Source organism: Terrapene carolina, unplaced genomic scaffold, assembly GCF_002925995.2.
Source record: "Terrapene carolina triunguis isolate 2854851 unplaced genomic scaffold, T_m_triunguis-2.0 Scaffold165, whole genome shotgun sequence".
NCBI lineage: Eukaryota > Metazoa > Chordata > Testudines > Emydidae > Terrapene > Terrapene triunguis.
In genome coordinates this window covers 2,675,917-2,698,479 of record NW_020664516.1, presented here as the reverse complement: position 1 = coordinate 2,698,479, position 22,563 = coordinate 2,675,917, and the positions used below count along the sequence as shown (strand labels likewise).

Sequence of the window (22,563 nt, the reverse complement as noted above, 5' to 3'; positions counted from 1 at the left end):
CACAGATGCTGCCCTGGAGAGATCGGCTTTGCCTGCTCTTCTGTGGATGTACCTCACTCAAGCTAGTTAGTGGAGCCCTGTAAAGATGGGCCTACAGTCTGCACCAACCGGCTTCTGAATGGAGGCCTCCCTGTTTTGCCACTCAGCCCTCTCAGGAAGGGCATGGTCCTCCACTCAGGGAGATCGAGGGTTAAAAGCTGTTGAGATTGATAGGATGGTCACAGACCAGACTCCAGTGGATGTTTGTCTGCAACCTGATTTGGCATGATTAGGAGTCAGGCCAGATGTGGAATAGCAACGGGTGCTACAGGTTGGCATCGAGGTGTATTGGCAGAATTGGGCAGGAAGCAGTTTGTTTGTACTACAGTCTGCCAGGCTGCAGCTATTGGTCATTAATCTCCAGTCATGGGCAGTGGGGGGCAATGTTGTTCTTTTACAGAGGCCATAAGGCCAACGGTATTAGCCCCCCTGGAATGCTTTTTCTGCAGCTGGGCAAGCCATAGTATTTTCTTCCACTCCTGGTGCGGATTCCTCTGGCACTAGTGTGGATGAGAAGTCACTCCATGGAGCTCCATTGGTGCAAATGGGAAGGGAGTCAGGCTCCTGGACTTTAACAGCAGTAGGGTCTGAAGCCCTTCGTTTAGAATGGCTTTGAGGCAGGACTGGAGTGGCTTGTAGAACAAGTTCAGGGGATACCTGGCATGCAGATGGAGCTGTAATTCAGCAAGGGGGGAGATGGATTTGACTGGGGGGAGGGTCCATAGTTTTCTTTGGCTCTTGCAGGGGGAAGACTAAGAAGCCCAAGTAGCAAGCAGTGCAAGAGGACTCTTACCGGGACATCTCCGACAGGCCCAGCTTCCCGTCCCCATTCATATCGAACATGCGCAGCTGATGGGACACAAACCAGCAGTCTGTTAGTGACCGGCTCTTCCCTCCACCAGCGTCCCCAGTTGGGATTGCAGCCAAGCCTTTGGCAAAGCAGGGGGTCAGCTGACAATGCCAGCTTTCTACAGGGGGTAGGGAAATGGGGCCTGTTAAATTCAGAGTCATGGAGGAGGGAGGGTTGCCAGGTGTCCAGTTTTCGACTGGAAAGTTCAGTCAAAAAGGGAACCTGGCAGTGTCTGGTCACCTGCAGTAACATGACTCCGCCAATGCCGGACAGGAAGCGCAGCAGCTGCGGCTGCAGCCTGGAGGAGCTGCTCTCTGCTCAGCTGCTCATGGAGAGAAGTGGCTGGCTGCCTCTCAGCCATCTCCAGCAGACAGATTGGTGTGTGTGTGTGGGAATCCTGTCAGCCCCTGCCCGCCCTGCTCTGCCCTGATTTTCCCACCTGGCCTCTTGCTCCAGGGACTGACCCCCACCCCCTCCCTGCCCCACATGGGCAGGCAGGCACTGCGTCAGCTCCTCCCAGCTCTGCAGGTGGCAGGTGAGTCCCAGGACGGGGGAGCGAGCAAGCGGGAGGCAGGGCCTAGGGGTGAGGCCTTGGGGGAAGGGGCAGGGGTGGGGCTGGGTGCCCAGTTTTCAGCAGTTAGAAAGTTGACAACCACAGGAGGAGGGCAGGCCTGGTCCAGGGTGTGTTATGGGGAAAGCTCTCGTCAGCCAGATAAGCTTGAGTTTATAGCTAAGTGAACTGTAGGGAAAAAAGTTTGAGCCAAACTGTTCCCTAGTGTAACTGCAATGGGCAACCCCCAGGGATAGATTGGGCCTGTTATGTGTGTCTGCATTTTACACTTAGTAAAGCCTGGGACAGGTTTAACAATACCAAGCTCTTACATAGCACTTTTAATCAGTAGAGCTCAAAGCAATTTAAACAGGAGGCCACTATCATTGTCCCCATTATACAGACAGTGAAACTGAGGCACAAGAGGGGAAGGGACTTGCCCAAGGTCACCTAGCAGATCAATGTCAGAGCTGGGACAAGGACCCAGGTCCCCACACTTCCAGTCTAGTGCACTCTTCATTAGGACAAACTGAGACAGGTGAAACAAGTGCACTTTCCACATCACATGCCACTAGCCAGATTCTGTTGGGAATCTCAGCAGAGAGGCCAAGGAATTGCTGGGGGCCTAGACACCAAACTCCCCTTTCATGCTAAGAGTGGACCTGTTGGGGCAGTGGGGGAAGCCTGCCCCGCTGCCAACCATTCTGTGGTTAGACACAGGCCTCCGTTCTCCAGGGCTAGCACCGGAGAACTTTGCACTGGCCCCAGCCTGCCCTTTCCTGTGACTGAAGGTCCCAGCCCAGGGGCGTGCTGCTCACGCTCCTACCACAGAACGGGCTCGAGTGTCTGACCCAGATTTCTTACTGCCTGGGGAGTCAGGGCAGGGCGTGCTGCAGAACAAGTGCACCCATCCTCTCAGGGCCCACCATTGCTGTTCGATAGAGCAGCACTTCTGACAGGCTCTGGGAGTTCCCTCCACTCTTTTGGCTGGAAGATGGTAGCGGTGACCTTGGGGAGTCTCAGGGTCCTGAGACAGAGATAGAATTGCCCCAGCCCAAGCAGAAGACAGCATTCATCCCAGAGCTACAGGAGCTGGCCTTCTCTGCTACGGTCGTCATCAGCTCTTTGGGGCAGGTGTGTGTCCAGTGCATAGCACAACCCACGGGGGCCTGAGCAGGCCTCTCAATGCTACCACAACACCTGTAACAGAGAATACCTAGTAAGGCCAGGAGTTGCCCTGCAGCACATGGGCTCAGTCACTGGTGTGGAGGAGGAGAGTGCGAGGGACACGTTCCCCACGTTGGCTAAAGGAGCGGACGCAGGCTGGGGGAGCTCTCACTGCACCAGCTGACGAGGAGGAGGAGTGTGGGAGGGTGTGCCTTTACCCAAACCAGAGGGAGGATGGGGGAGCAGTGGAGGGAGGAGCAGTGTTCCCTCTACTCTAACCCCGATGCTTTTCACCCTTCTTCAGGCAGCTGGACTCATGCAGACTGACTCCTCGTCCCCACAACTTCTTTGAGCTGGCTGTGCCTCCGCTGCCGCTGCTTCCTCAGGACACAGAATGGGCTCTGAATGGAGGGAGCTGGGTCAGCAGCAGCCGTGCCCCCCCCGGGATTGGTCTCACTTACTATGGTCTGTGTATATTCTTGCAGCTTTGGCTCATCGTAGGGCTTGTTCGCTTTCTTTAACAGGTCTGACAGGAACCCCTGCGACAGGAGAGGACCACGTAAGATTCGTGTCGGTTACAAACCCTGGCTTACCAAGGCAGAACTCCATCTGCGTTGCTGTAGTAAAACCATGCCCCTTGTTTTTCTTCACTGGGGAAAAAGGCACGTCCACTGCTGGGCAGTCTAGGAATGGCGCTGAGATGCGTCACACCTGTCCAGTCAAGGGCTATAGCCACAGTGCAAGAGCATGTCTGAAAATGTTAGTGTGGGAACTTCAAGGGGTCAGTGGCTAGTACCTTGGCACCCCCATCGCTGTGCCAGTCTCAAAGCAGCACAGTGCTTGGCACAAATTCCTCCAGGACTAAACCTGGGGAATGAGCGCTTAGAGTGGAGTGCCTGCTCCTTACATACGCCATAGGAAGTAGCGTCTCCTCTTGCAGCCAGATTTAGCCCCAGTGTACAGCGACATCAATGGGGCTGGACCCACTTCCACTGGGGTTGAATTTGTCTTTAGGTTTGTTGGTGTAATCCGCAGTGAGCATTTCTCTCACAGCATCGCTCAGGAGATTAGGCATTTCTCACTCTGAATCACCCCCACGGAACCTTCTTAAAAGAGCTCTAAATTCCCTTCCAGAATGGGAATTGCTTGGTCCCTGCTTCACTCTATGTGCCTTGAGAAATACCCCGACCCAAAGGCAAAGTGCACCACAGCTCTGACTGACTCCAGTGCAGCCATGCTGATATGCACCAGCGGAGGAGCTGGCTCCAAACGTTCTGCTGGCTCTTCACCCTCTGAAAGGTACATGGCACCCAGCCAAGGGGACTGGCCCAAATTATGTGCCCAGTCTCTCAGGAGGTTTTTGAGATCAGGAGCACTTGAGCAGCCCATCGAGTAAGGCAAACCTAGGAGGAAGGGGCAGCTTCCAGCATTGTACACGTCTAATATCCTAAGATGCACTGAGAGTGACCTGCCATTTCACCGGAACAGGTGGTGTTAGTAGGCTCAGTTCTGTACGGTGCAGAGAGCCCTCAACACTCCTGGACGCTGATGGCAACTGAAGTTGCTCAGCACTTTACAGGAACAGCCCATAGTTACGAAGGGAAAGAAGCTTTCTTGAAATGAGGCCACTGGCTCTGAGAAGCCAGTAGATCACAATAAGTGGAATTTTAAGATCAATATGTTAACACAGGCAGTCTGCAAACAGTCTTATAATGTGGGGCAATATAAACAATACACAGTGAAACCTGCCTTCAGCCACCATCCACAGGGCAAAGCAGAAACCAGTTGCGTACCTAGCAGCAGTGGCTCTCTAAAGACTACACCAAACTGCCATGGGAACTTTGGGGTTCCTTTACAGAGGTGACTTAAGACAATGCAATGCCGTCATGGAGCGGGTCCTTGGTGCAGATTCTACTGCTTGCATTTGTGCCACCCCATTGGCATTCAGTGCAGTTGCAGCGAAGTAACTGGGCCGGATTTGACCCTGGGTGAGTTGGGTGAGCTTTATTTCTAGTTGTTTCTGGACAGTTGCAGACCTCTGAGCTTTATCAGCTCATCTCCCCAAGCTACTCTAATGTAGGACAGCTTCAGTAAGAGCCTCCCATCTGCCTGAATGCTGCACAGCCCCTAGTGCTGCGTATCCAGAGCCCAGCTCTGCTGCTGCCAGAGTCAATGACAGTTTTCCCATTTGACTTCCATGGCAGCAGGAGGAGGTGCTATACAGTGAAGTACAATGCCGGCTGAAGTGATCAGGGGCTGCAAAGGGACAGTGTAAGCTCTCAAGCCTAGCTTCTTATAGACTGAGTGATCATAAGATAGACACGCGCTGCGGCCATGCACACGCTGCTTTTCTTAGAGAATGACTCGCAAGAGAGGTATGGTATGGTACAGAATGCCACCCTAGAATAGCCCCCACCAACAGCACAGCCCTTTAAAGTCAGGTCTCCAAGACACTCTTCAGTCATCCCCCACCTTGAGTTCATTGGCTTCTATATACCCACTGCGGTCTGTGTCATATTTCCGCCAGGCCTGCAAGGGAAATGCCACACGTTAGTACAAGTGATTCCCCCACTGAAAAAAGGAATAGATTTTGGATAGTGAGACAGTGATCGCTCTTTGATCTAGAAGACAAAGGTATGAATGTGATCTAATGGCTAGAAGCTGAAGCTAGACCAGTTCAGGCTAGAAATCAGGAGAAAATTTAATGCTTAGGGTAATTAACCATTGGAACAACTTACATAGGATTCTCCATCACTTGAAGTCTTTAAATCTAGATTGGATGTCTTTCTAGAAGATCATCTATAGGTCAAACAGAAGTTATGGGCTGGATGCAGAAATTACTTGGTGAGTTCTAGGGCCTGTGTTATACAGGTCAGACTAGGTAGTCATAATGGTCCCTTCTGGCCATAGCAGCTTTATGACATACTCGTTGGGAATCCACTGATTTTACTGGGAACTGCATCCACTTAACATTGGGGCTGGATCTGGCCCAAGGTACATATGTACACAGCAGTGAATGGACTGGGACTACCCCTCTCAGCTTTTCCTTTTTAGGTAGCCCCTCTCGTGGCATTGGGACTGGGAATAACTAAAACTACCATGACAACAGACCTACAACGCATGAGGTCCATTCTCCTAGTGATTTGTGTGTTGTCTCAACATTGGTGCATCCATCTCAAATACAATAAGAACTACCCCACAACTACCTGCACCAAACACAAATGAAATCCAACCTGTTTAGGCATTTGGCTCAGTGAGCATGAACCTGTTCTGTAGCTGTGGCGGAGACAGATTGTTACCCATAAACAACAGAGGTGACAAAGGGGGAGGGAAGGGCAGTAGAAATGTGCATTTCCCCCCACACTTGGTTAGCATTTATTGTAAGTTTCTCTCTATCTCGGGTCTAATACAGCATCCTTTACCATGACAGCTGAGTCCCCTATAGATCAGGAGCCTGTTTACAGTCTCTCTCTGTCTCAGATATTCATGTGGACCTAACAAATCAAAAGACATTTATCTGTTCAGAGCTGGTTGATCAAAGTATTTTCCTGCTTCCTGTGAAGACACGACATTGTCTCCCCCACACGGTGTGTCAGAAGAGGTCTCCCTAAGTGCTATTCTTCTGCCTACGCAGATTTCCATCCCCATCTGGCATGGGGAGAACACAGCTCCCCATTGGTCTTGGGTTTTCTGAAGCTTCATCTCTCAGGGGACGGGTTTTGGTCCTGAGGGGAATTGGTTTAGCAGAGCTGGTTGCACTCAGGGAAAAACAATGTCAAGAGTTCATGCTCATTATTAGACTCGCTATTGGGGGCGTGGGCTGAATTTAATGGTTAATGGCATGTGCTGATGAAGCAATAACGCCCCTTGTCTGTTAAATGGCAGCACGTAGAACGGCATCACATTTGCATGTTGTTCTCATTTCCCAGTGATTGATATAAACTCTTGCACGGCGTCGCTGTGCATTGCTGAACAGCTGCTACACGGCACTAGCCGGTGAAACCTCTCACGTACATCTCATATTGATGAAGAACTTTGGAATCTGTCAGACTGAGATGCCAGATCACTTTATAATTTGAGAGGGTCTTTTATCCTATCCTCTTAAAGAGTGTTTAAATATTAACTACTTATGCCCAAAAATGTCCCTCTGAAGTAGACAAAGGAGATAAAGGTCATTTTACCCTCCTCCAAAATGCTGCCACTTCTGTGTGGAACACGACTGCTGTTTGATGGCACAAAGGAACACTACATAGTTTAGGACTGAAAGTGAAGAAAAGACCATCCAAATAATACTGGGAGTGAAATTTAGGGAGGCAGAATATAAATATCTAACCTGCAATTTGGGCAAGACACAGGAGCTAACTTCCTTACTGTTCTGAGAAGTGCCATAAGATCCTTGATGATGACAAGGCTTCTGCACCTCACTTGCGTACTTGGTCCACAGACAGCACCTCCAATAGCACAGCCCCCACCGACAGATATGCCTATAGACACTAATCACCTCCTGCAGCCCAGATCTATCTCCCTGCTCTTCCCTTCCTCTTCAAATTCTTGAAAGAGGCTAAATAACTGATTTAAAGCACCTGGAAATTTAGAACATTCTCTTGCAAAGTGAATTTCAACAGCACAACACAAGGGAAGTCCTCCTCCCCTTCCACAAGGAAACACATCCCACTAATGAGCAGTGCCAGGGTGTTGAGAGCTCCTGCCCAAAAACTCCCTCCCAGGTTTTACAGTGTGAGCTGGGCCAGGCCTTTGGAGATTAGTGAGTGTCATGGATGCCATTGTTGTGCAGGTGTGATCAGTGAAGCTCCTAGATTGAAGGTGCGCCTTAGTCACTGGGACTTGGGGGTTACAAACCAGCCAACCTGTCACTCTGGGAAGAGGGAGCAGGGATGTTCCCACAGTCCACTTTGTGCTTGTCATAAACTATCTGAGTAGCTCAGGTACTTGCAGAGTATCTGTCCCCTTAACAAGGTGTATTATGACACAAGAATTATGGTGTAGGCTCTGTGGCAGACCCTGTCTGTCTGTCCAGCATCGCTCAATATGGCCCCAATCCTGAACTGCTTAATACAAGCAACAAAAAGGACAAAATTACTGTGTGGATGTGTAGGGCTAAAAGCTGCTCCCACTGAAGTCTATGGCAAAACATCCCTGGACTTTAATGGCATCATGGTTTGGCTTGTTGTGTCCATAGCTATAGCTTGCCTTCAGTGGGAGAATAGAAGTGCAGCTGGCATGTAGCTATGTCTCGTCCAGGTAAAAACATTCAGAGGAAGCCAGCATGGCTGCTGGACAGAGAAACCACTCACCTAGAGAGTGTGGCCAAGGACTTCACCAGGCTGTATTCATTAGGAATAGCTTGTTAGTCAATGCATTTTCCCTGGTAATAGTTCAAGTATATTCCCCCTGCCCTGCCTGCCTGCCTCCCTCATGCTCCCCGCATCCCCAGCCTCCTAACATGCAGGAGAAACATTCTACCTAACTGGTCAGAATTAAAGAAATTACAGGCCGAATTCCTTATTCAGCCTTGATGTCAGTAGAAATTTAGCCTAAAAATGGCTTCTGGAACTGGTTTGGTTATAATAATAGTAATAAAAATCTGCTCTCTACTCACCTCCATGAATTCAGAGCTGGATCCAACATGCTGTCTGAAACACAACAGGAAGTTCTCCTCTGTGGGCAGGATCTGAGCCAGCTGGAGGGTGGGGGAGACAGCAAAGCCATCAGTGAGTAGAAGGCAAGTCACACAACACACAGAGAATCTTTGGCCCATCCCACTGGTGCGTGTAGACGGTGACAGAATAGGATTGTGTTTCCTTTCTTACTGCATCTTTGTAATTTTTGCTGCTGTCACAGGCCACTGCCATTTTGCGAGGGAGAATCAATGCAGCACGTTGCAGAGGAGACACATACATTGTGCTCTCTCTCTCTCATTGCAAATTTACTTTTGCTCTTAATTGTTTTGCTTAACCTAAAATAAGTCATTGAGACTAAAATGGTTGCTCTTTGCGCATGGAAAGAACATAACAAGTCCCATCTGCATGGTTTGCAATAATTCCCTAGAAAAAGGAATTATGTTTCAGATCTTCTATCTGTTTTGTCCTCTTCCTGATGAAACACGTTAGCAGAGTGGATGTTACATTCCTCTCTAATGGCTAGGCCACTAGGTAATAACAGCCTACTGCCACTACCAGCTAACAGAGTGAAACCGTTAGCTCCAGTGATTGAGGTCTGTGCTTTTGTGTGAAGGTCCTGGCCTTACATTCTGCTGATAGCTAAGAATGAGGTTTGTTCCACTGTAATTCAACATACTTTCTCCATGCGTTAATAAGGGAGTTTGAAAGTATTGTGGCTCTGTTTTACTTCCTTGTTTGTTGCACCAGCATCCTTGATGATGCTGAGCCCAGCTCTCTGAATCGTGTTAGGCGGTTAAGTGCTGCCACAGAACTCACCGGGGGAGGCCAGTCACACTAAACACTTTGTTCTACCTAAAGCTTTTGTAAAAGTGGCTGTTTTACACTTTAATTTTTGGTGATCAAGAAAAGGAGGATTTAAAAGTGGGGCAAAAAAAGTCCTTACATGTATTATTGACACCACCTAGGACTACTGAATGCAAAAAATCCTAAAAAATTCAGTTCCATCGACACTGTTTACAATTTGAGCTTTTTTCCATTTGGACAGGGAAAACAAGCTAGACAAGTTCACATGTGTGCTCCTAGTCAGGTTCAGGCAGAAACTGGGTTTCACGCACAGAAGGGAACTGTTTACATCCAGACAAAAAACTATCTTTAGTGACCTTTTTAAAGGAAAACCCAAGAAAACATTAGCAATGGGGTTGGGAACTTTTTAACGAAACCTTACATTTGAAGATCAAGGCAGCTAGGACCAAAGAGAATTGTTCCAAAGAAGATTAACAATTTGAAAGGGCCGTAGATAAAACGGAGACCTAAACTTTGTAAGGTGCCTCTGTTTTTCCAATCAGTTCAGTTCTCCTTCTCTGCCTGCCTTTCGGTGCCCTTTTCACAGCTGTCTTCTTAACTTTGAGTCATTTCTCCCAAAATAGTGTCAGTGTCTTAATCAAAGGGCTGGACAACTTTTAATAAGGCCTGTGCGGGCGAGCAGCTGGACAGAAGATTTCTTCGGAAGCTCAGGTTGGCAGGAGCCTCCTTTTTATTAGGAAAATAATAAAGTGGAGCTTCCTGGTAAATCGAGAGAGCAGGCAACAGACCGGCAGGAGACAGAGTGACTGGCTTCCTTGATTTTTTCATTTAGTGGTAACAGCTGAAAGGAACCATGTCCTAGCCACTGAGAACATCCTGGCTAGATAGCTGGCTTTGTCATGACACTGACAGCAACTCACCAGAGCAATTTCATTCCCTTTGCAGGTAGGGCCAAATTTAGACCTGGTGTCACTCCAGTGACTTCAACAGGGAGGAGTTTGGCCTGACGAGTTCTCAGATACTGTAAAGCTGGAAGGATGTAGACTGGGGAGCAAAAGATCGTAGCCCCCACTGCCCATTGTATATACAGTATCTCTGCTCCCCAGTCAGAGTTCTCCCCTCGGAAAGAGAAATGAAGTCCGGTTCTGCAAACCAACAGTGGATTCATGCACATCCCACCCATTATGGATGTGACTGGCTTCAGCTGAATTGCTGCCATCCACAGCCCTGCTCGGCTTCTGCTGTGCCCATGAGCAACTGCACATGAGATGCAGTTACATGAATACTGGTAATTTGTTGGTATGATCAGCAGGACACACAGTGCGAAGCGTGTTGGGATATGATGGAGTCAGGCCAATTATATATTACTGGTCCCTCTGCATGTGCTGGCTCAAACGCAGGGCCTAGGCCTGGGGCCTGACTCATGCTGTGTAGCATTTTGGTCCATGATGAGTAGTTAATGGGACTAGTCAGTGTGAGTCAGGTAGCAGGATCAGTCCTGACACAACAGTGCCTCCTTGATGGTCACAGGGAGGAAGCGGGAGGAAGGCAAAAATCAGGGTGTACACACGCACAGGGCTGGGGAAAGGGATGAGGACGGGGAGTCAGAATCACTGATGGCAAAGGGGGGAAAGGGAATGGGTGGAGAGGCAGAGATCAGAAGGCAGAGACTGAAATACATGCTCTGGGAGCTAGCGCCTCATCACTCATAGGCAGGGAGGGCAGAGTACAGAAAAGCTAATCCACCTCTGGGAAAGGAGCCAGCCAGACATGCTGCCTTATTTTATAGGGACATCCCTTCCTTGGTGCCTAGCCTCCTACAGCACAGGGTTTTGCCAACATCGTCACAATGTGTGGACCACACCATAACAGGGAGCGTCTCTCTACCACCATCCTCTCTCCCATTCATCACTGTGTGCACCCAACTCCCCTACTGGCAACTGAACAGCTGCCCTGGGCCAACCACAGTAACTACTTATGTAGCCAAAGTACTTGGGGCAGTCGTGGGATTCGAATCTAGGACCTACCGAGCTGAAAGCAGAAAGTAAGTGGGGAGCTGGTCCCCCACTGAAACTTAGTGGGTTTTTGGTCGGCCCCCTCCCACTATCAAAAGAAAGGGGAAGGGCCAAAGAGAAATCAGGATCGTGAGACTGTCAGTCCCCAGGGCCAATGGGGAGACGCCAACACTCCAAGTCAGCCCCATTGACAGGGCAGGTGAGCCAATGAGGGAGTCAGGAGCCTGGGGTCCTGTCCTCCCTGTGAGGTGGAGCTGCCTGGGTCACAGTAGGGCAGAGCTAAGGAGAGCAGCATGGAGTCAGAGCTGGGCTGGAGCTGGTGCAGTGCAGACCAGCCGTGCCGACGGGAGCCAGGGCTGAGCTGGCTAGCAGGCATCCCTCATGCCACGAGTAACGCCAGAGAAGAGAGTGGTGAGCAGCTGGGGAGAGCAAGGGGGCTCTGGGGAGAGGGCCCAGCGCAGGGAGACATCGCCAGGCCCGGAGCCAGCTGTGTGGGGTGTCCCTGGGTCCATGGGCGGGGGGGGTCCTTGTTCCTTTACCCTTTTCTATTTTCCCTTATTTTTCTTACAGTTGCTGTTTAGTAAATTGTATTTGGTTTAAGCTATAAGTAATGATCAGTGGGCCAGGGATGTGGCTGGTGCAGAGGGTACCCCTATCCCTTGGCCTAAGTGCCCACAATAAGACTGGGGTTAAACCTCCCAGGAATCCTGGGCCCAGCTCTACTGGGGATAACAAGCACTCTGCCACATAGGAGCATGGAAGAAGTGTCCTCAAGGTCAGGCAGGCTTCTGGGTAAAGGAAGTGGGAGCGAGGACTCCGGTCCTTTCGCTATCTGATTCCACTGGGGGAGTGCAGAAACCAGGAAAGTTCCCCACAATAGTGGGACCATTCCCCCACTTGCAATGAGCTGCCACCACTGGAGCTAAAGAAGTAAGCATTAGCAGACTCGTACACCTCTTATGGGACGCAGAGCACTGAACTGGAAATCAGGAGACCTTGGTTATATTCCCAGCTCTGTCATTGGCCTGGTGGGTGACATTGTGCAAGTCACTTTGCTGCCCCGTGCCTCAGTATCCCCATCTGTCAAATGGGGATTATGATGATCAGCGTAAGAGCCTGCTATTATGTATATCAGCCATTAGAGGGCAACAGATTGCGATTCCTCACTACCCAGAGTGCAGATCACACGTATCTGGGCAGGCAATATTAGTGCTGAATGGAAACACGGAGAAGCCAAATCCTTGTGACCAGCCAGCTCCCCACTGGTCACCATGAAGTGCTCTGCAGACTGTAATCTGGGACTATTGCCTCATTAAAACAATATGCCACACAGTTCTCTCTCATATTGCAACAATCATGCAAACTAGATACAACTTGGATACCTCATCCCAGGTATGATTTTATACCACTGTCCCTGAAAAATCAGCTTCATCTTTGACCCGACAGTTGATGTAAGAGTTTATAGCCCTTCTCAAATCTCCTTCTAGCTACGTCATTTTTATTGTTCCTATCAATGTCTAATCCTTTCCTACATCCCACTAAGCTCTCGGATTTAATAATTTCCTGCAGCAGTGAGAACCAGGCCTCCTGGGTTCAGTTCTTGTCACTCCGATAGAGCAGAAATAGAAATGGGCCAGGAAAAGGCAGCCGAAATGATTAGAAGCCTGTAGAGACTATATGAAGATAAATTAAAAAGATTAAGATGCTTTCCTTTAGAGAGGAGATGAATGGGGGGGGGGGGGAATATAAAATCATTACTGGGAGAGAGGAGGGTTCCCATTTGCCCAATCCCATAACATGGGAGCAAAGGGGCAGCCAATGAAATGTAAATCAACAACTTCTACAGCTGATAAAGGGAAATTCTGTTTTATGCAAAGCACAGTTAGCCAGCGGAACTCACTGCCACAATATGTTAGTGGGATAGAAGGAGGAATTAAACATGTATATGAATAGTGAGAACATCAGCAGCAGTTACACTAGCTGGGATAACAATCCATAATGAGCATCAGCTCACGCTTCAGGACACAAGGCAACCACATTAGCTGCCAGGGGTTCAGAAGATGTTTCTCCCATGGCTATTGGATTGTACTATTGTCCATGTGGTAGAGAACCAAGGCTTGCATTTTCAAAGGTGCCTAAGGGAATCAGGCGCTCAGATCCCATGGAAATCCAATGGGATCTGGACACCTGACTCCCTGAGGCTGCTTTGACAAGGCAGTCTAATGCAACATGCGGCAGGATTCACACTCCCCACTTCTGGAGTGCAAGAGGATCCATGTGTCTATGCTAGGAGCTAATCCCCAAGCATAGGTGGACATCCTGGTCCCAATGAAGCCAATGACAAGTCTCCCATTGACTCCAGTGGGGCCAGGATTCCCCCTGAGCATAGTAGTATCGATGAGAGCAGCTTGTGGAGCGATGCTGGCGCTAGCACCACTCACCTCTGCCATTTCAATTCTGCCATCTGCATTCTTGTCATACTTCTGCATGAACTCCTTCATCTTCTCTGCAAAGTTGCCGTTCTTAGAGTCCTGTGAACAAAGCGAGAAGGTTTGTCCCTCTTGGCCTCCAGCAGGGCCTCTGTGCCCCCCGGCCCCTCCCGCTCTGTGCACTGTGCCTGGTCAGTGTGTTGGCTTCGAGCCATGAAAGGTTGGGAAGGACGCTGCTTGGATGTCGAACAGGCCAGTACATCAGAGAGGAGCCCCTTTCACTCTTAACCCAAGGCAGGAGAGCCAACGGAATATCCTACCTCAACGCAGTAGGGTTAAATTACAATCGTGTCTATGCGCCCAGTTGCGTTAGCCTCTGTACACACGCACAAAGAGACAGGCCCTGCCCGGAAGAGTTTACAGTCTAACTAGACAAGAAGAATTAGTCTCATTCCCAGCTAAGAAGCTGAGGCACAGTGAGATTGAGGGAGGCAAGGGCAGAGCTAGGAGGTGAATCAGATTTTCTGCATCTTGAGGCCAGTGCCTTAACCCCAAGAGAACTCCCGTCTAGTCCAAGAGAGCAGACCGACAGCTGGCAGGGGACACTAATCTAAATGAGTTTGAGGTGAGTAACAACCCAGCCTCACATCAAACCAGGAAAGGGAGCTGCCCATGTGTCCCTGGCCAGCTAACGCCAGCTTTACAGATTACTCTGCAAACCAGAGTGGTCCTGTTAATGCCAGGGGCTCCTTTGGGTGGGGAGAGATTGCAGGATCAGGATCTATTAATATAACTTGTGCTAAGGTGACTCGGTCTAAAGCTTCTATTGACTTGTTACACCTCATGGCTCCAACGTTAACTCAGCGTTGCTAACTCTCGTGATTTATCATGAAGCTCACGCTATTTGGTGTTTTCTCTTCAAGCCCCAGCTCCCGGAGTCATGTGATTATAGGAGAATTGCAGCTTGCATTTAAAAAAAAGTAGGATTTGAGCACTTGGGTCTGTGGAGAAAAGCTGGAAAATGTGACCCCCTAAAGGCTCCAACAACAAATATAAAGACCCCAGATCTATTATTTTTGTGATTGGGAGGGGTGGGGGGGAGACTGGCCTGTGATTTTTGAAGGGTGGGGTTTGGCAATGTTAATGACTCAAAAATCGCAAAGTAGATTTTGCAGAAACTTTCCTAAACAAACATCACCTTGGGGTTGAGACCAAGCCTGGAGGGCCAGATACTGGAGACACTTATGACATGGACAAGCAGAATATTGTGTGTACCGGGGAGAAAGACAATCAAACTACCCACATCCAGCTCTGCTCAGCTTGCAAGTCATAGGAGCTGGAAAACAATAACCCAGCCTTTCCCCAAGCAGCAGATAGGAGTTTAATGGTCACTCTCTTTTCAGCACCCTCTTCCTTAGTTGGCTTGTCATTTACTCACTGAAAACAAGACATAAGATCACGAGTTCTGAGGCTTTGTTGCTAGAGTGTCTCAGGGCACGTCTTCACTACCCGCCCGGACCGACGGGTAGAAATCGATCTCTCGGGGATCAATTTATCGCGTCTCATCTAGACGCAATAAATCGATCCCCGAGTCGACGCGCGTACTCCACCTCGTCAGGAGGAGTAAGCGGCGTCGATGGGGGAGCCGCGGCGGTCGATTTGCCACCGTCCTCACAGCGGGGTAACTCGAATAGGATACTTCGACTTCAGCTACGCTATTTGCGTAGCTGAAGTTTGCGTATCTTACATCGACCCCCCCCAGTGTAGACCAGCCCTCAGCCATTAGAAGAGACCAAATTAGATGCTGGACAACTGCTCAGCAGCATTTAAGAAGTTGATGTGCAGAGGAAGTGCAGTCCAGTGGTTAGAGGAGGGGGAACTAGGTGCTAGTGCTCCTGAATACTGTTCCCGATTCAGCCACTGACTTGCTTCATGGCCTTAAGCAAGTCTCTTCACCTTCCTTGTGCCTCAGTTTCCCTATTGTTAAAATGGGGCTAGTAATATTTCTCTCCTAGGATTGCTGTCCGGCTTAATTAATTTCCATACACACAGTGGCTGGAGACCCTCAAATGCCAGGTGCTATTACAATTGTGTTGACTTTTGTTTGGAGCCAGTTCTTCCGTGTGTGAGTAATCTGATGGGTGGGTCCCTCTTTAAAGCAGCATGGGTTTGCCATGCCTTCTTACCTTCTGGCCTTGCACAGCCGAAGCAGTAGAAAAGGCCACCTGGGCTAACCCCAAGGAGGCCTTGGTTAGGCAAGGGGTTTTCACTGGCCAGCAGGGGGCAGTGTGATGACGGGCTGAGCAGTGTTTGGTTAGCAGGGGATGGGCAATGGATCTGCTAAGGAACAGGCTTATACACACAGTATGCATCTGGGCTCACGCCATATCAAATGGCTTGGCCTGAGTGAGCAAACCTTGGCTGATGGGGACCCCAAACTGTGTGTGGAGGGGCCAGCGGCACAGCATGGAGCTAGTTCGCTGCCCTCTCAGCGCGCACATCCAACCCCCTGTAAAGGGAGCACAGCCCCAGGAGGCCAGAACAATCAAAGCAGCAGCCTGGTTATGCCACGGCCCCTCCGAGGCAGTGAGGCCCTGCTCTCCAAGGCTGTTTGGAAGAAGAGGAGCTCGTGTTTCCAGTGATTCCATAATTTATGCTGTCAGTTCCATCTGCAGCCTTGCATATGCTCCAATGAATATTGCACAGAAATCCGCCGGCAGGCTGCCAGGCTCCGTGCCACCTGTGCCAGCCTGATGATCACGTGGCAGCGGGCGAGCCTAGTTCAGTCTCACAATGGTGTGAGAAGGGAGCTGAGCTGCAGGGACAGCTCGTCTCTGGCTTGCCTTGGCTGGAGAGATGGGTCCATGACCCAGAATATGAGGGTGATATTGGGGAGGAGGGGAGTAGAAAATGAGAGGAATAAATGAGGCTCTTTGGGGATCCAACCCCCCCTCCCAGAACCCTCCCTGGATGTTAGGGCTAGAATAAAAGTTTCATAAGGAAGGAGATCAGAGCTGGCTCGGTGGCAGGGCTCTTGCAGGACAAGTGGCTTCAGGGTCCAGTCTGGACTAGCAGGGACTGGGCTCAGGCTGCAGAGTTGGTAGCTAGGCTCTGAAAGTAGCAAATATCCTGAGTTGCTCAGCAGTGGCTCTCTCAGCTGACTGAGGCCTGAATGGATTTCAGCCTGGTCCTTAGCCAGCGAGGACTGGCAACTGAACCCATCCCAGATGTTTCAAAATCACAAGTCGGCCCCTTCCAAAATCATGAGTTTTGGGGAAAAATAACCCATTTGGGGTGCTTTTTATTTGCCTGCTGATATCAGAACCTTCAGGTTGTCCTCGGGTCACGTTCTCGAGCTGCTCTTCGCAAAGCCTGAGGGCTAGAAACATATTTGTATTGACCATTTTAAAGCTGTTCTTTACTAACCAGAAGTAGCTGTGACCTAAATTCCCAATATCAACTGCAATATGGCACAGCCAGCTGCTGGGGCCTTAACATCAGTCGTGATGCAGAAGAGTGAGCGACCACCCTGCTCCTTGCAGCACAGCCCCTCCAGCTCTACGCTGGGCCAGTGGGGGCAAAAGTGACATAGAGGGGAGCACACCACCTACTGAACCTTTCACACACACCCCCTTCCTGTAGCTGGGGCATTGGGGCTGCAAAAGAGTCTCATGTAATCACTTGACTCCAGTAGCTGGGGCTTTGAGTAAAACATCAAATATTGCAAGACACAATAAAGTCACAGGAGTTGGCAACGCAGACAGTGCAGCCTACAAATGCATATTTGCAACAGATGTTTCCAGTGTTACAGAGAGGCCATAGGTTTTTTAGACCCAACTGTGAGCCATGTAATAATGTGAACATGTGGGGGAAATACCCTAACTTCTCAGTACATGGAAATACTTGCCCAAGTAAAATTGGTAAGGCACAGATTGATTACTAGCCAAATCCTGCTGACTTTGAAGAGTCAGGACCAATCATCATCAAGAGGTGTAGCTTGGCACCCGCACTGGGATTTTAGGTACCCTAGAAGTGGGCCTGAGCCAGAGAGTTCAGAACCAGACTTTTCCAATGTCCAGAGCTGTTTGGAGCCAGGATTGGAAAACCCCGCCACTCTCGAGTCAGTCCCAAGCCCCTGAATCCTTTTGAAGTTTGGTTTTCACTACTGGGCATGGCCCCTAAAACTTGCAGGTGATGGGCACAGATTCCAGCTCCCTGAGAAGGGCTCTTCATTGCAACCCTCACAGGGAATGAGGCAACACTGGGCTGTGCGGGAGACTCAGGTCAGGAGAAGAACAGGGAAGGAGGGAACAAAGAAGAGGAGGAAGAACAGCAGAAGAGGAAAGGAAATTTATTTTTCTTACCACTCCAGCGCCCTTTCTAGCACTTTCTAGCTCCTGGAAGAAGTTTTCCAGTTCCTTGCCTTCAATGTAGCCATTTCCTGCAAGGAAAACAAACATATGGTTAATAGTGGTTGAGCCAGTGAGGGGGTTAAGGCAGTGCCAGATTAAGGCCTGTGTGGAGAGGCCCAGCTCCTGGAGTCCTGTGATTACACCAGAATTTAAACATTCAGAAAAAAACCAAAATGAATTTCTAGCCTTTGTGGTTGGGAAAAAAAGCTTGAAAACACTGCCCAAGTGTAACCAATGCAGTGATGTCTGCCTGAGTCTGCAGAGAGCCTGCGACAATTGCTTGGAGAGGGGAAACTGCCCCTTGTTTCTCAATAGGGGGCTAACTCCAAGACCTTCTGCTCCAGGGCGACCCACCAAACCCGGCCTGTCAGAGGACTGGGTGTAACAGGAGGAGTAGAGTGCAGCTGGCCTGGCCCATGTATCTAAGTGGTTTCACCTGGCTGCTGAAGTATGTCCTGAATTTCCCCACAGCCTACCCTGCTGCTCTTGGTGGAGACAACAGGACTCCATACGGCTTCTCTTGCCTCTCTGGGAGTGGAGGCCCCCTGCCACCTCCACTCCCAGCCGGGGCTGGGTCCGGGCACAGGGTTCTGGGGATAGAGCCATGAGGGGCCTGGTGCCATAGTGTGCCTGTGGTCCCAGATTGCCTTATCCAGCCCCAGTCCATCTAACAGGAGGAGCTCTGTGTGTCTATGGAGTTCCCTTGCCACACTCCCCTGACCCCTGAGCACAGGCAGGAAGGAGGCTCTCCAGCTACTCTCCCCTAAACTCAGCTCCGGAGTCAGTAACTCAGCCGGGGCAGGGAGCGGGCGCAGGAGAGAGCAGCACAGATTCAGGCAGCGTCTCTTCTCTGGATTTCCCTCTGGCACTGTTCGCTCCTGCAAGGCAGAGACTGGCGTAACTGGGGCTCAAACCTTCCAGACTAGGCCCAGAACTCGGGCAAAGGGCCTGGGCTGGCTCACAGGATCAGGAGAGAACTGGATATGGGCCCATGGCACAGCATTTTCGATCCAGATCTAAAGTGTGAGGCTGTTGCAGCCCGGCTCTTGCCTCACTATTGGAAGACAGGCAGAGCTCTGCTGGGTTGGGCCGAAACCAGCCCAATAGACACAGCCTCTGCTAACTGAAAGCATCACATCGGCGCAGCTCCAGGCAACACTTTGTTCCCACACATGCCTCTGTCTAACCCTCACCCTGCCTCAGCCCATCCCCTCCTGCCCATCACACCCCCACTGACACGTCAAGCCCTGCCACACCCGTCCCCCTGCCCAGCGCACAGCGTGAGGGGTGTCATCTAACCGCAGGGTTAGAAGGGACCGCAAGGGTCCTCTAGTCCAGGGGTTCTCAATCCGTGGGGAAGGACCCAAAACTGCGTCACCGGAATGTTTCAGAGGGTCGCCTGGCAGTTCCTGTCCCAGGGGGCCGGCTGGGCTCCCTTCCCTGCCGCAGTCAGTGCAACCTCTGGGCTCCCAGCACCACTCAGGCTTGGCCCAGCCGTCATGAGCCAGGTCACAACTCCACTCACACACATGTGGTCCAGTCAGGGGGGCGGGGCCAAACTGGAGTGGTGCTGTGGGGTGAGTGCCGGCAGGACCCAACCCCCCAGGAGGCGGGTTCCGACCGAAACCACCCCAAGGCCTCCACCCCCAGACTATTTACTGGGTCATGACAGGCCGTAAACATTTACAAATGGGTCCTGAGCCCACAAAGGTTGAGACCCCTGGGCTAGTCTAACCCCCTGCCAAGATGCAGGATTTGTTGGGGGTCTAAACCACCCAAGACAGATGGCAATCCAGTCCCTTTCTGAAAATCGCCAGGGGAGGAGCTCCCACAACCCCCCTAGGCATCTGTCCGTCCCATTGTCCTTCTGCTCTTACAGCTACAAAGTTTTTCCTGAGATTTAATCTAAATCTGCTACGCTGTAGATTGAATCCATTCCGCCTTGCCCTGCTCTCTGGGGCAAGCGGGAACAATATTTCTCCAACTTTCTTATGGCAGCTTTTCAAGTATTTGAAGACTGCTATCATGTCCCCCCTCAATCTCCCCTTTTCCAAACTAAACCTACCCTGTTCCTTCAGCCTTTGCTCATATGACTTGCATTCCAGCCTTTTGAGCATCTTTGTCGCTCACCTCTGGATCCTTTCTATGCATTGGTGACCAAAACTGGACACAGTACTCCAGCTGAGGCCTAACCAGCACCAGGTAGAGTGGTACTATCACTCCCATGCTAGGCCTCTGTTAATGCAACCAAAATTGCATTTGCTTTTTTTTGCCACAGCATCACATTGCTGACTCATGTTGACCACAACTCCCAGATCCTTCTCAGCAGTGCTGCTGCCAAGCCAGCTATGCCCATTTCACAAAACCCGGTCGCCTTACTTAGCTGCAAACCCACATGAAGGGAAGCAAAGATTAGCATGGCACCTGGTGAAATGTAGCACAGAGTCTTCTCCAGCTCTGCTTAGGCCCCTGTCTTTCTGCCCCCATCTGTGGCATGTCTGTCCTTCACTAGGCCAGGAAGCAGGACTCCTGCACTAGCTTCCAAATAGGAGTATGTAGTGCCATAGCTGCCTTCTAGGGCTGCAAGCCCCAGATCACTGACTTGGAATGATCAGGGCCTTCGATCCCACCCTGTCTATTTGGGGTCCAGGTGAGAGGCACAGGTGCCATCTCCATTTAACATTTACAGGAAGAACGGGAATAATGTGCCCGGCAGCTTGGAGTCTGTCTGATTTCTCAAGCAAGAGGGAGGAGATGGAAGCCGGTAACTCGTGAATAACCCTTCCTGATCCCGGGGGAAGATAGCAATCCGGAGGACTAAAGCTCAGTGACCTTGTGACTTGGAGGAAAACAAATAAAAGTCAAGTGAGACACTCTGTACCTCAAAGGAGCACCCTGGAACTCCCTGTTCTCCACTGTGATTTGAATAGGATGTGTTTGTACAAAGGATGCCTTGTGAGGTCTCATTTTTAAGTCTTGATTTGTTGAACAATAATATCCTGTTGGATTATGTCTGCTATCAATGTGCTGTGAGGTTGGGAACACCCACAGCCAGCCTTTCAGTTACAACAAAGGAGTAGCCATCAATAGCCAGACGGTCGTTAATGGCTCATCAATGCACAAACCACTAGCCCAGAGGCTTCTCAGAGTGGGCACGTGCACAATGGAGACTGCCTGGCCCCCACCTCACAGCAAGGACCTTTCTGGCAGCTGGAAGAAGGTATAAAAAGAGACAGTGACATAATCGCTTGGCCTCTTCCCTGCCCCCACCCAACTCAACCCCTGGAAGAAGGTCTGGAGGACAAAGACTTTGGACTGGGGGAGTTTGGTCCCAGGCTGGGGGTTCCCAGCCTGTGTATTAAGGAACTGTCACCTGCTTGTGCCCTCTGGCAGGGTGAGAAAAGCTGTTTCATTCAATTCCTGCCTAGACTAAACATTTAGAATGCGTGTTACCTTTAATTTTCTTAAGGTAACTATCTCTGACTTTATGCCTACCACTAACAATCACTTAAAATCTCTTTCTCTGTCATTAACAAACTTATTTTAATGTTGTTCTTACCAGCGAGTCGGTCCAAAGTGCTTGGGGAATCTGCTCATGTTACAAAGGCTGGCGCCGGCCCACTTTCCTTTGGTGAAGTGGCCAGGCTCCTGACCAGTGCAAATTGGTACAGTTCTGGGGTGCAAGACTGGGGAGCTGGGGGGGACTGGCTGGAGCCTCCCCATTGATGGGTCATGAGTGGCTGGGAGATCATTCATGCAACTCAGTTGGGTGTGTCCCTGCCAGTGGATGGCTGTGTGGGTGCAGGGCCTGTCAGTATCACAGTGTGAGAGACAGCCCAGGGTGGTGGCTTTGGAGGACTCAGTGAGTCCACAGTCCAGGATGCACCTCGGGGACCCTGCCACACCATGGCAACAACCTGGCAAGATCTCATACAGAGATTCACTAGGTGCCATCAGTAGCGTAGCTAGCGGGGTGCAGGGGAAGCAGCCACTTCCCCTCACCCCTTTTCCCAAAAGCGGCGCCTTTCCAAAGGCGGCCGCCGGCCGGAGGAGCAAGGGGGGGCGCAGGCCGCCCGCCCGCAGCACGACCGGAGGAGCGAGGGGGGAGCGCAGGCTGGCTGCCCGCAGCACGGCTGGCAGCCATGGGGGGACGGCGGGCACGCGGCCGAAGGAGCAGGGGGGCGCAGCATGCGGCCCGGCCCCGCAGCCGGAGGAGCGAGGGGTGGCACAGGCTGGCTGCCTGCAGCACGGCCAGAGGAGTGAGGGGGGGCGCAGGCTGGCTGCCCGCAGCGCGGCCGGCAGCCATGGGGGAGCGGCGGGTGCGCAGCTGGAGGAGCAGGGGGGTGCAGCATGGTGGCTGGAGGAGCGGGGGGGGGCGGTCAGCGGTGCAGCCGGAGGAGGAGCCAAGGGGGGCGTGGCCGGAGGAGGAGCCAAGGGGGGCGCCTTTTTTAGGTTTGCTCCCCCTCCTCTTAAAAGCTGGCTACGCCACTGGGTGCCATCCAGCATAACAGGACCTAGCCTGTCAGCCTCCCAAGTTAGCCTGTCTGGGCCAGCTACAGCAGCACGGTGACTCAAAGCCTTTCCAGAAGCTCAGATCTATAGCCCTAAGCAGGCCTGTGGGCTGTTGTAACATGCAGCAGTGGGCTAGTCTATCT

At 51.0% G+C, this 22,563-nt stretch overlaps 1 protein-coding gene across 1 annotated transcript in view; it reads right to left on the bottom strand.

Moving 5' to 3' along the window:
• Nucleotides 1-22,563, bottom strand: part of LOC112108955 (calretinin) — a 55,772-nt gene that overhangs the window by 3,748 nt on the left and 29,461 nt on the right. Inside the window, exons 2-7 of the mRNA XM_024203278.1 lie at nucleotides 17,861-17,937; nucleotides 13,509-13,598; nucleotides 8,227-8,307; nucleotides 5,079-5,135; nucleotides 3,068-3,145; nucleotides 833-888 (exon numbers count right to left, since the gene is read on the bottom strand). Of these exons, the coding sequence (XP_024059046.1) occupies nucleotides 833-888; nucleotides 3,068-3,145; nucleotides 5,079-5,135; nucleotides 8,227-8,307; nucleotides 13,509-13,598; nucleotides 17,861-17,937 (439 nt within the window). The remainder of the gene's footprint in view (nucleotides 1-832; nucleotides 889-3,067; nucleotides 3,146-5,078; nucleotides 5,136-8,226; nucleotides 8,308-13,508; nucleotides 13,599-17,860; nucleotides 17,938-22,563) is intronic.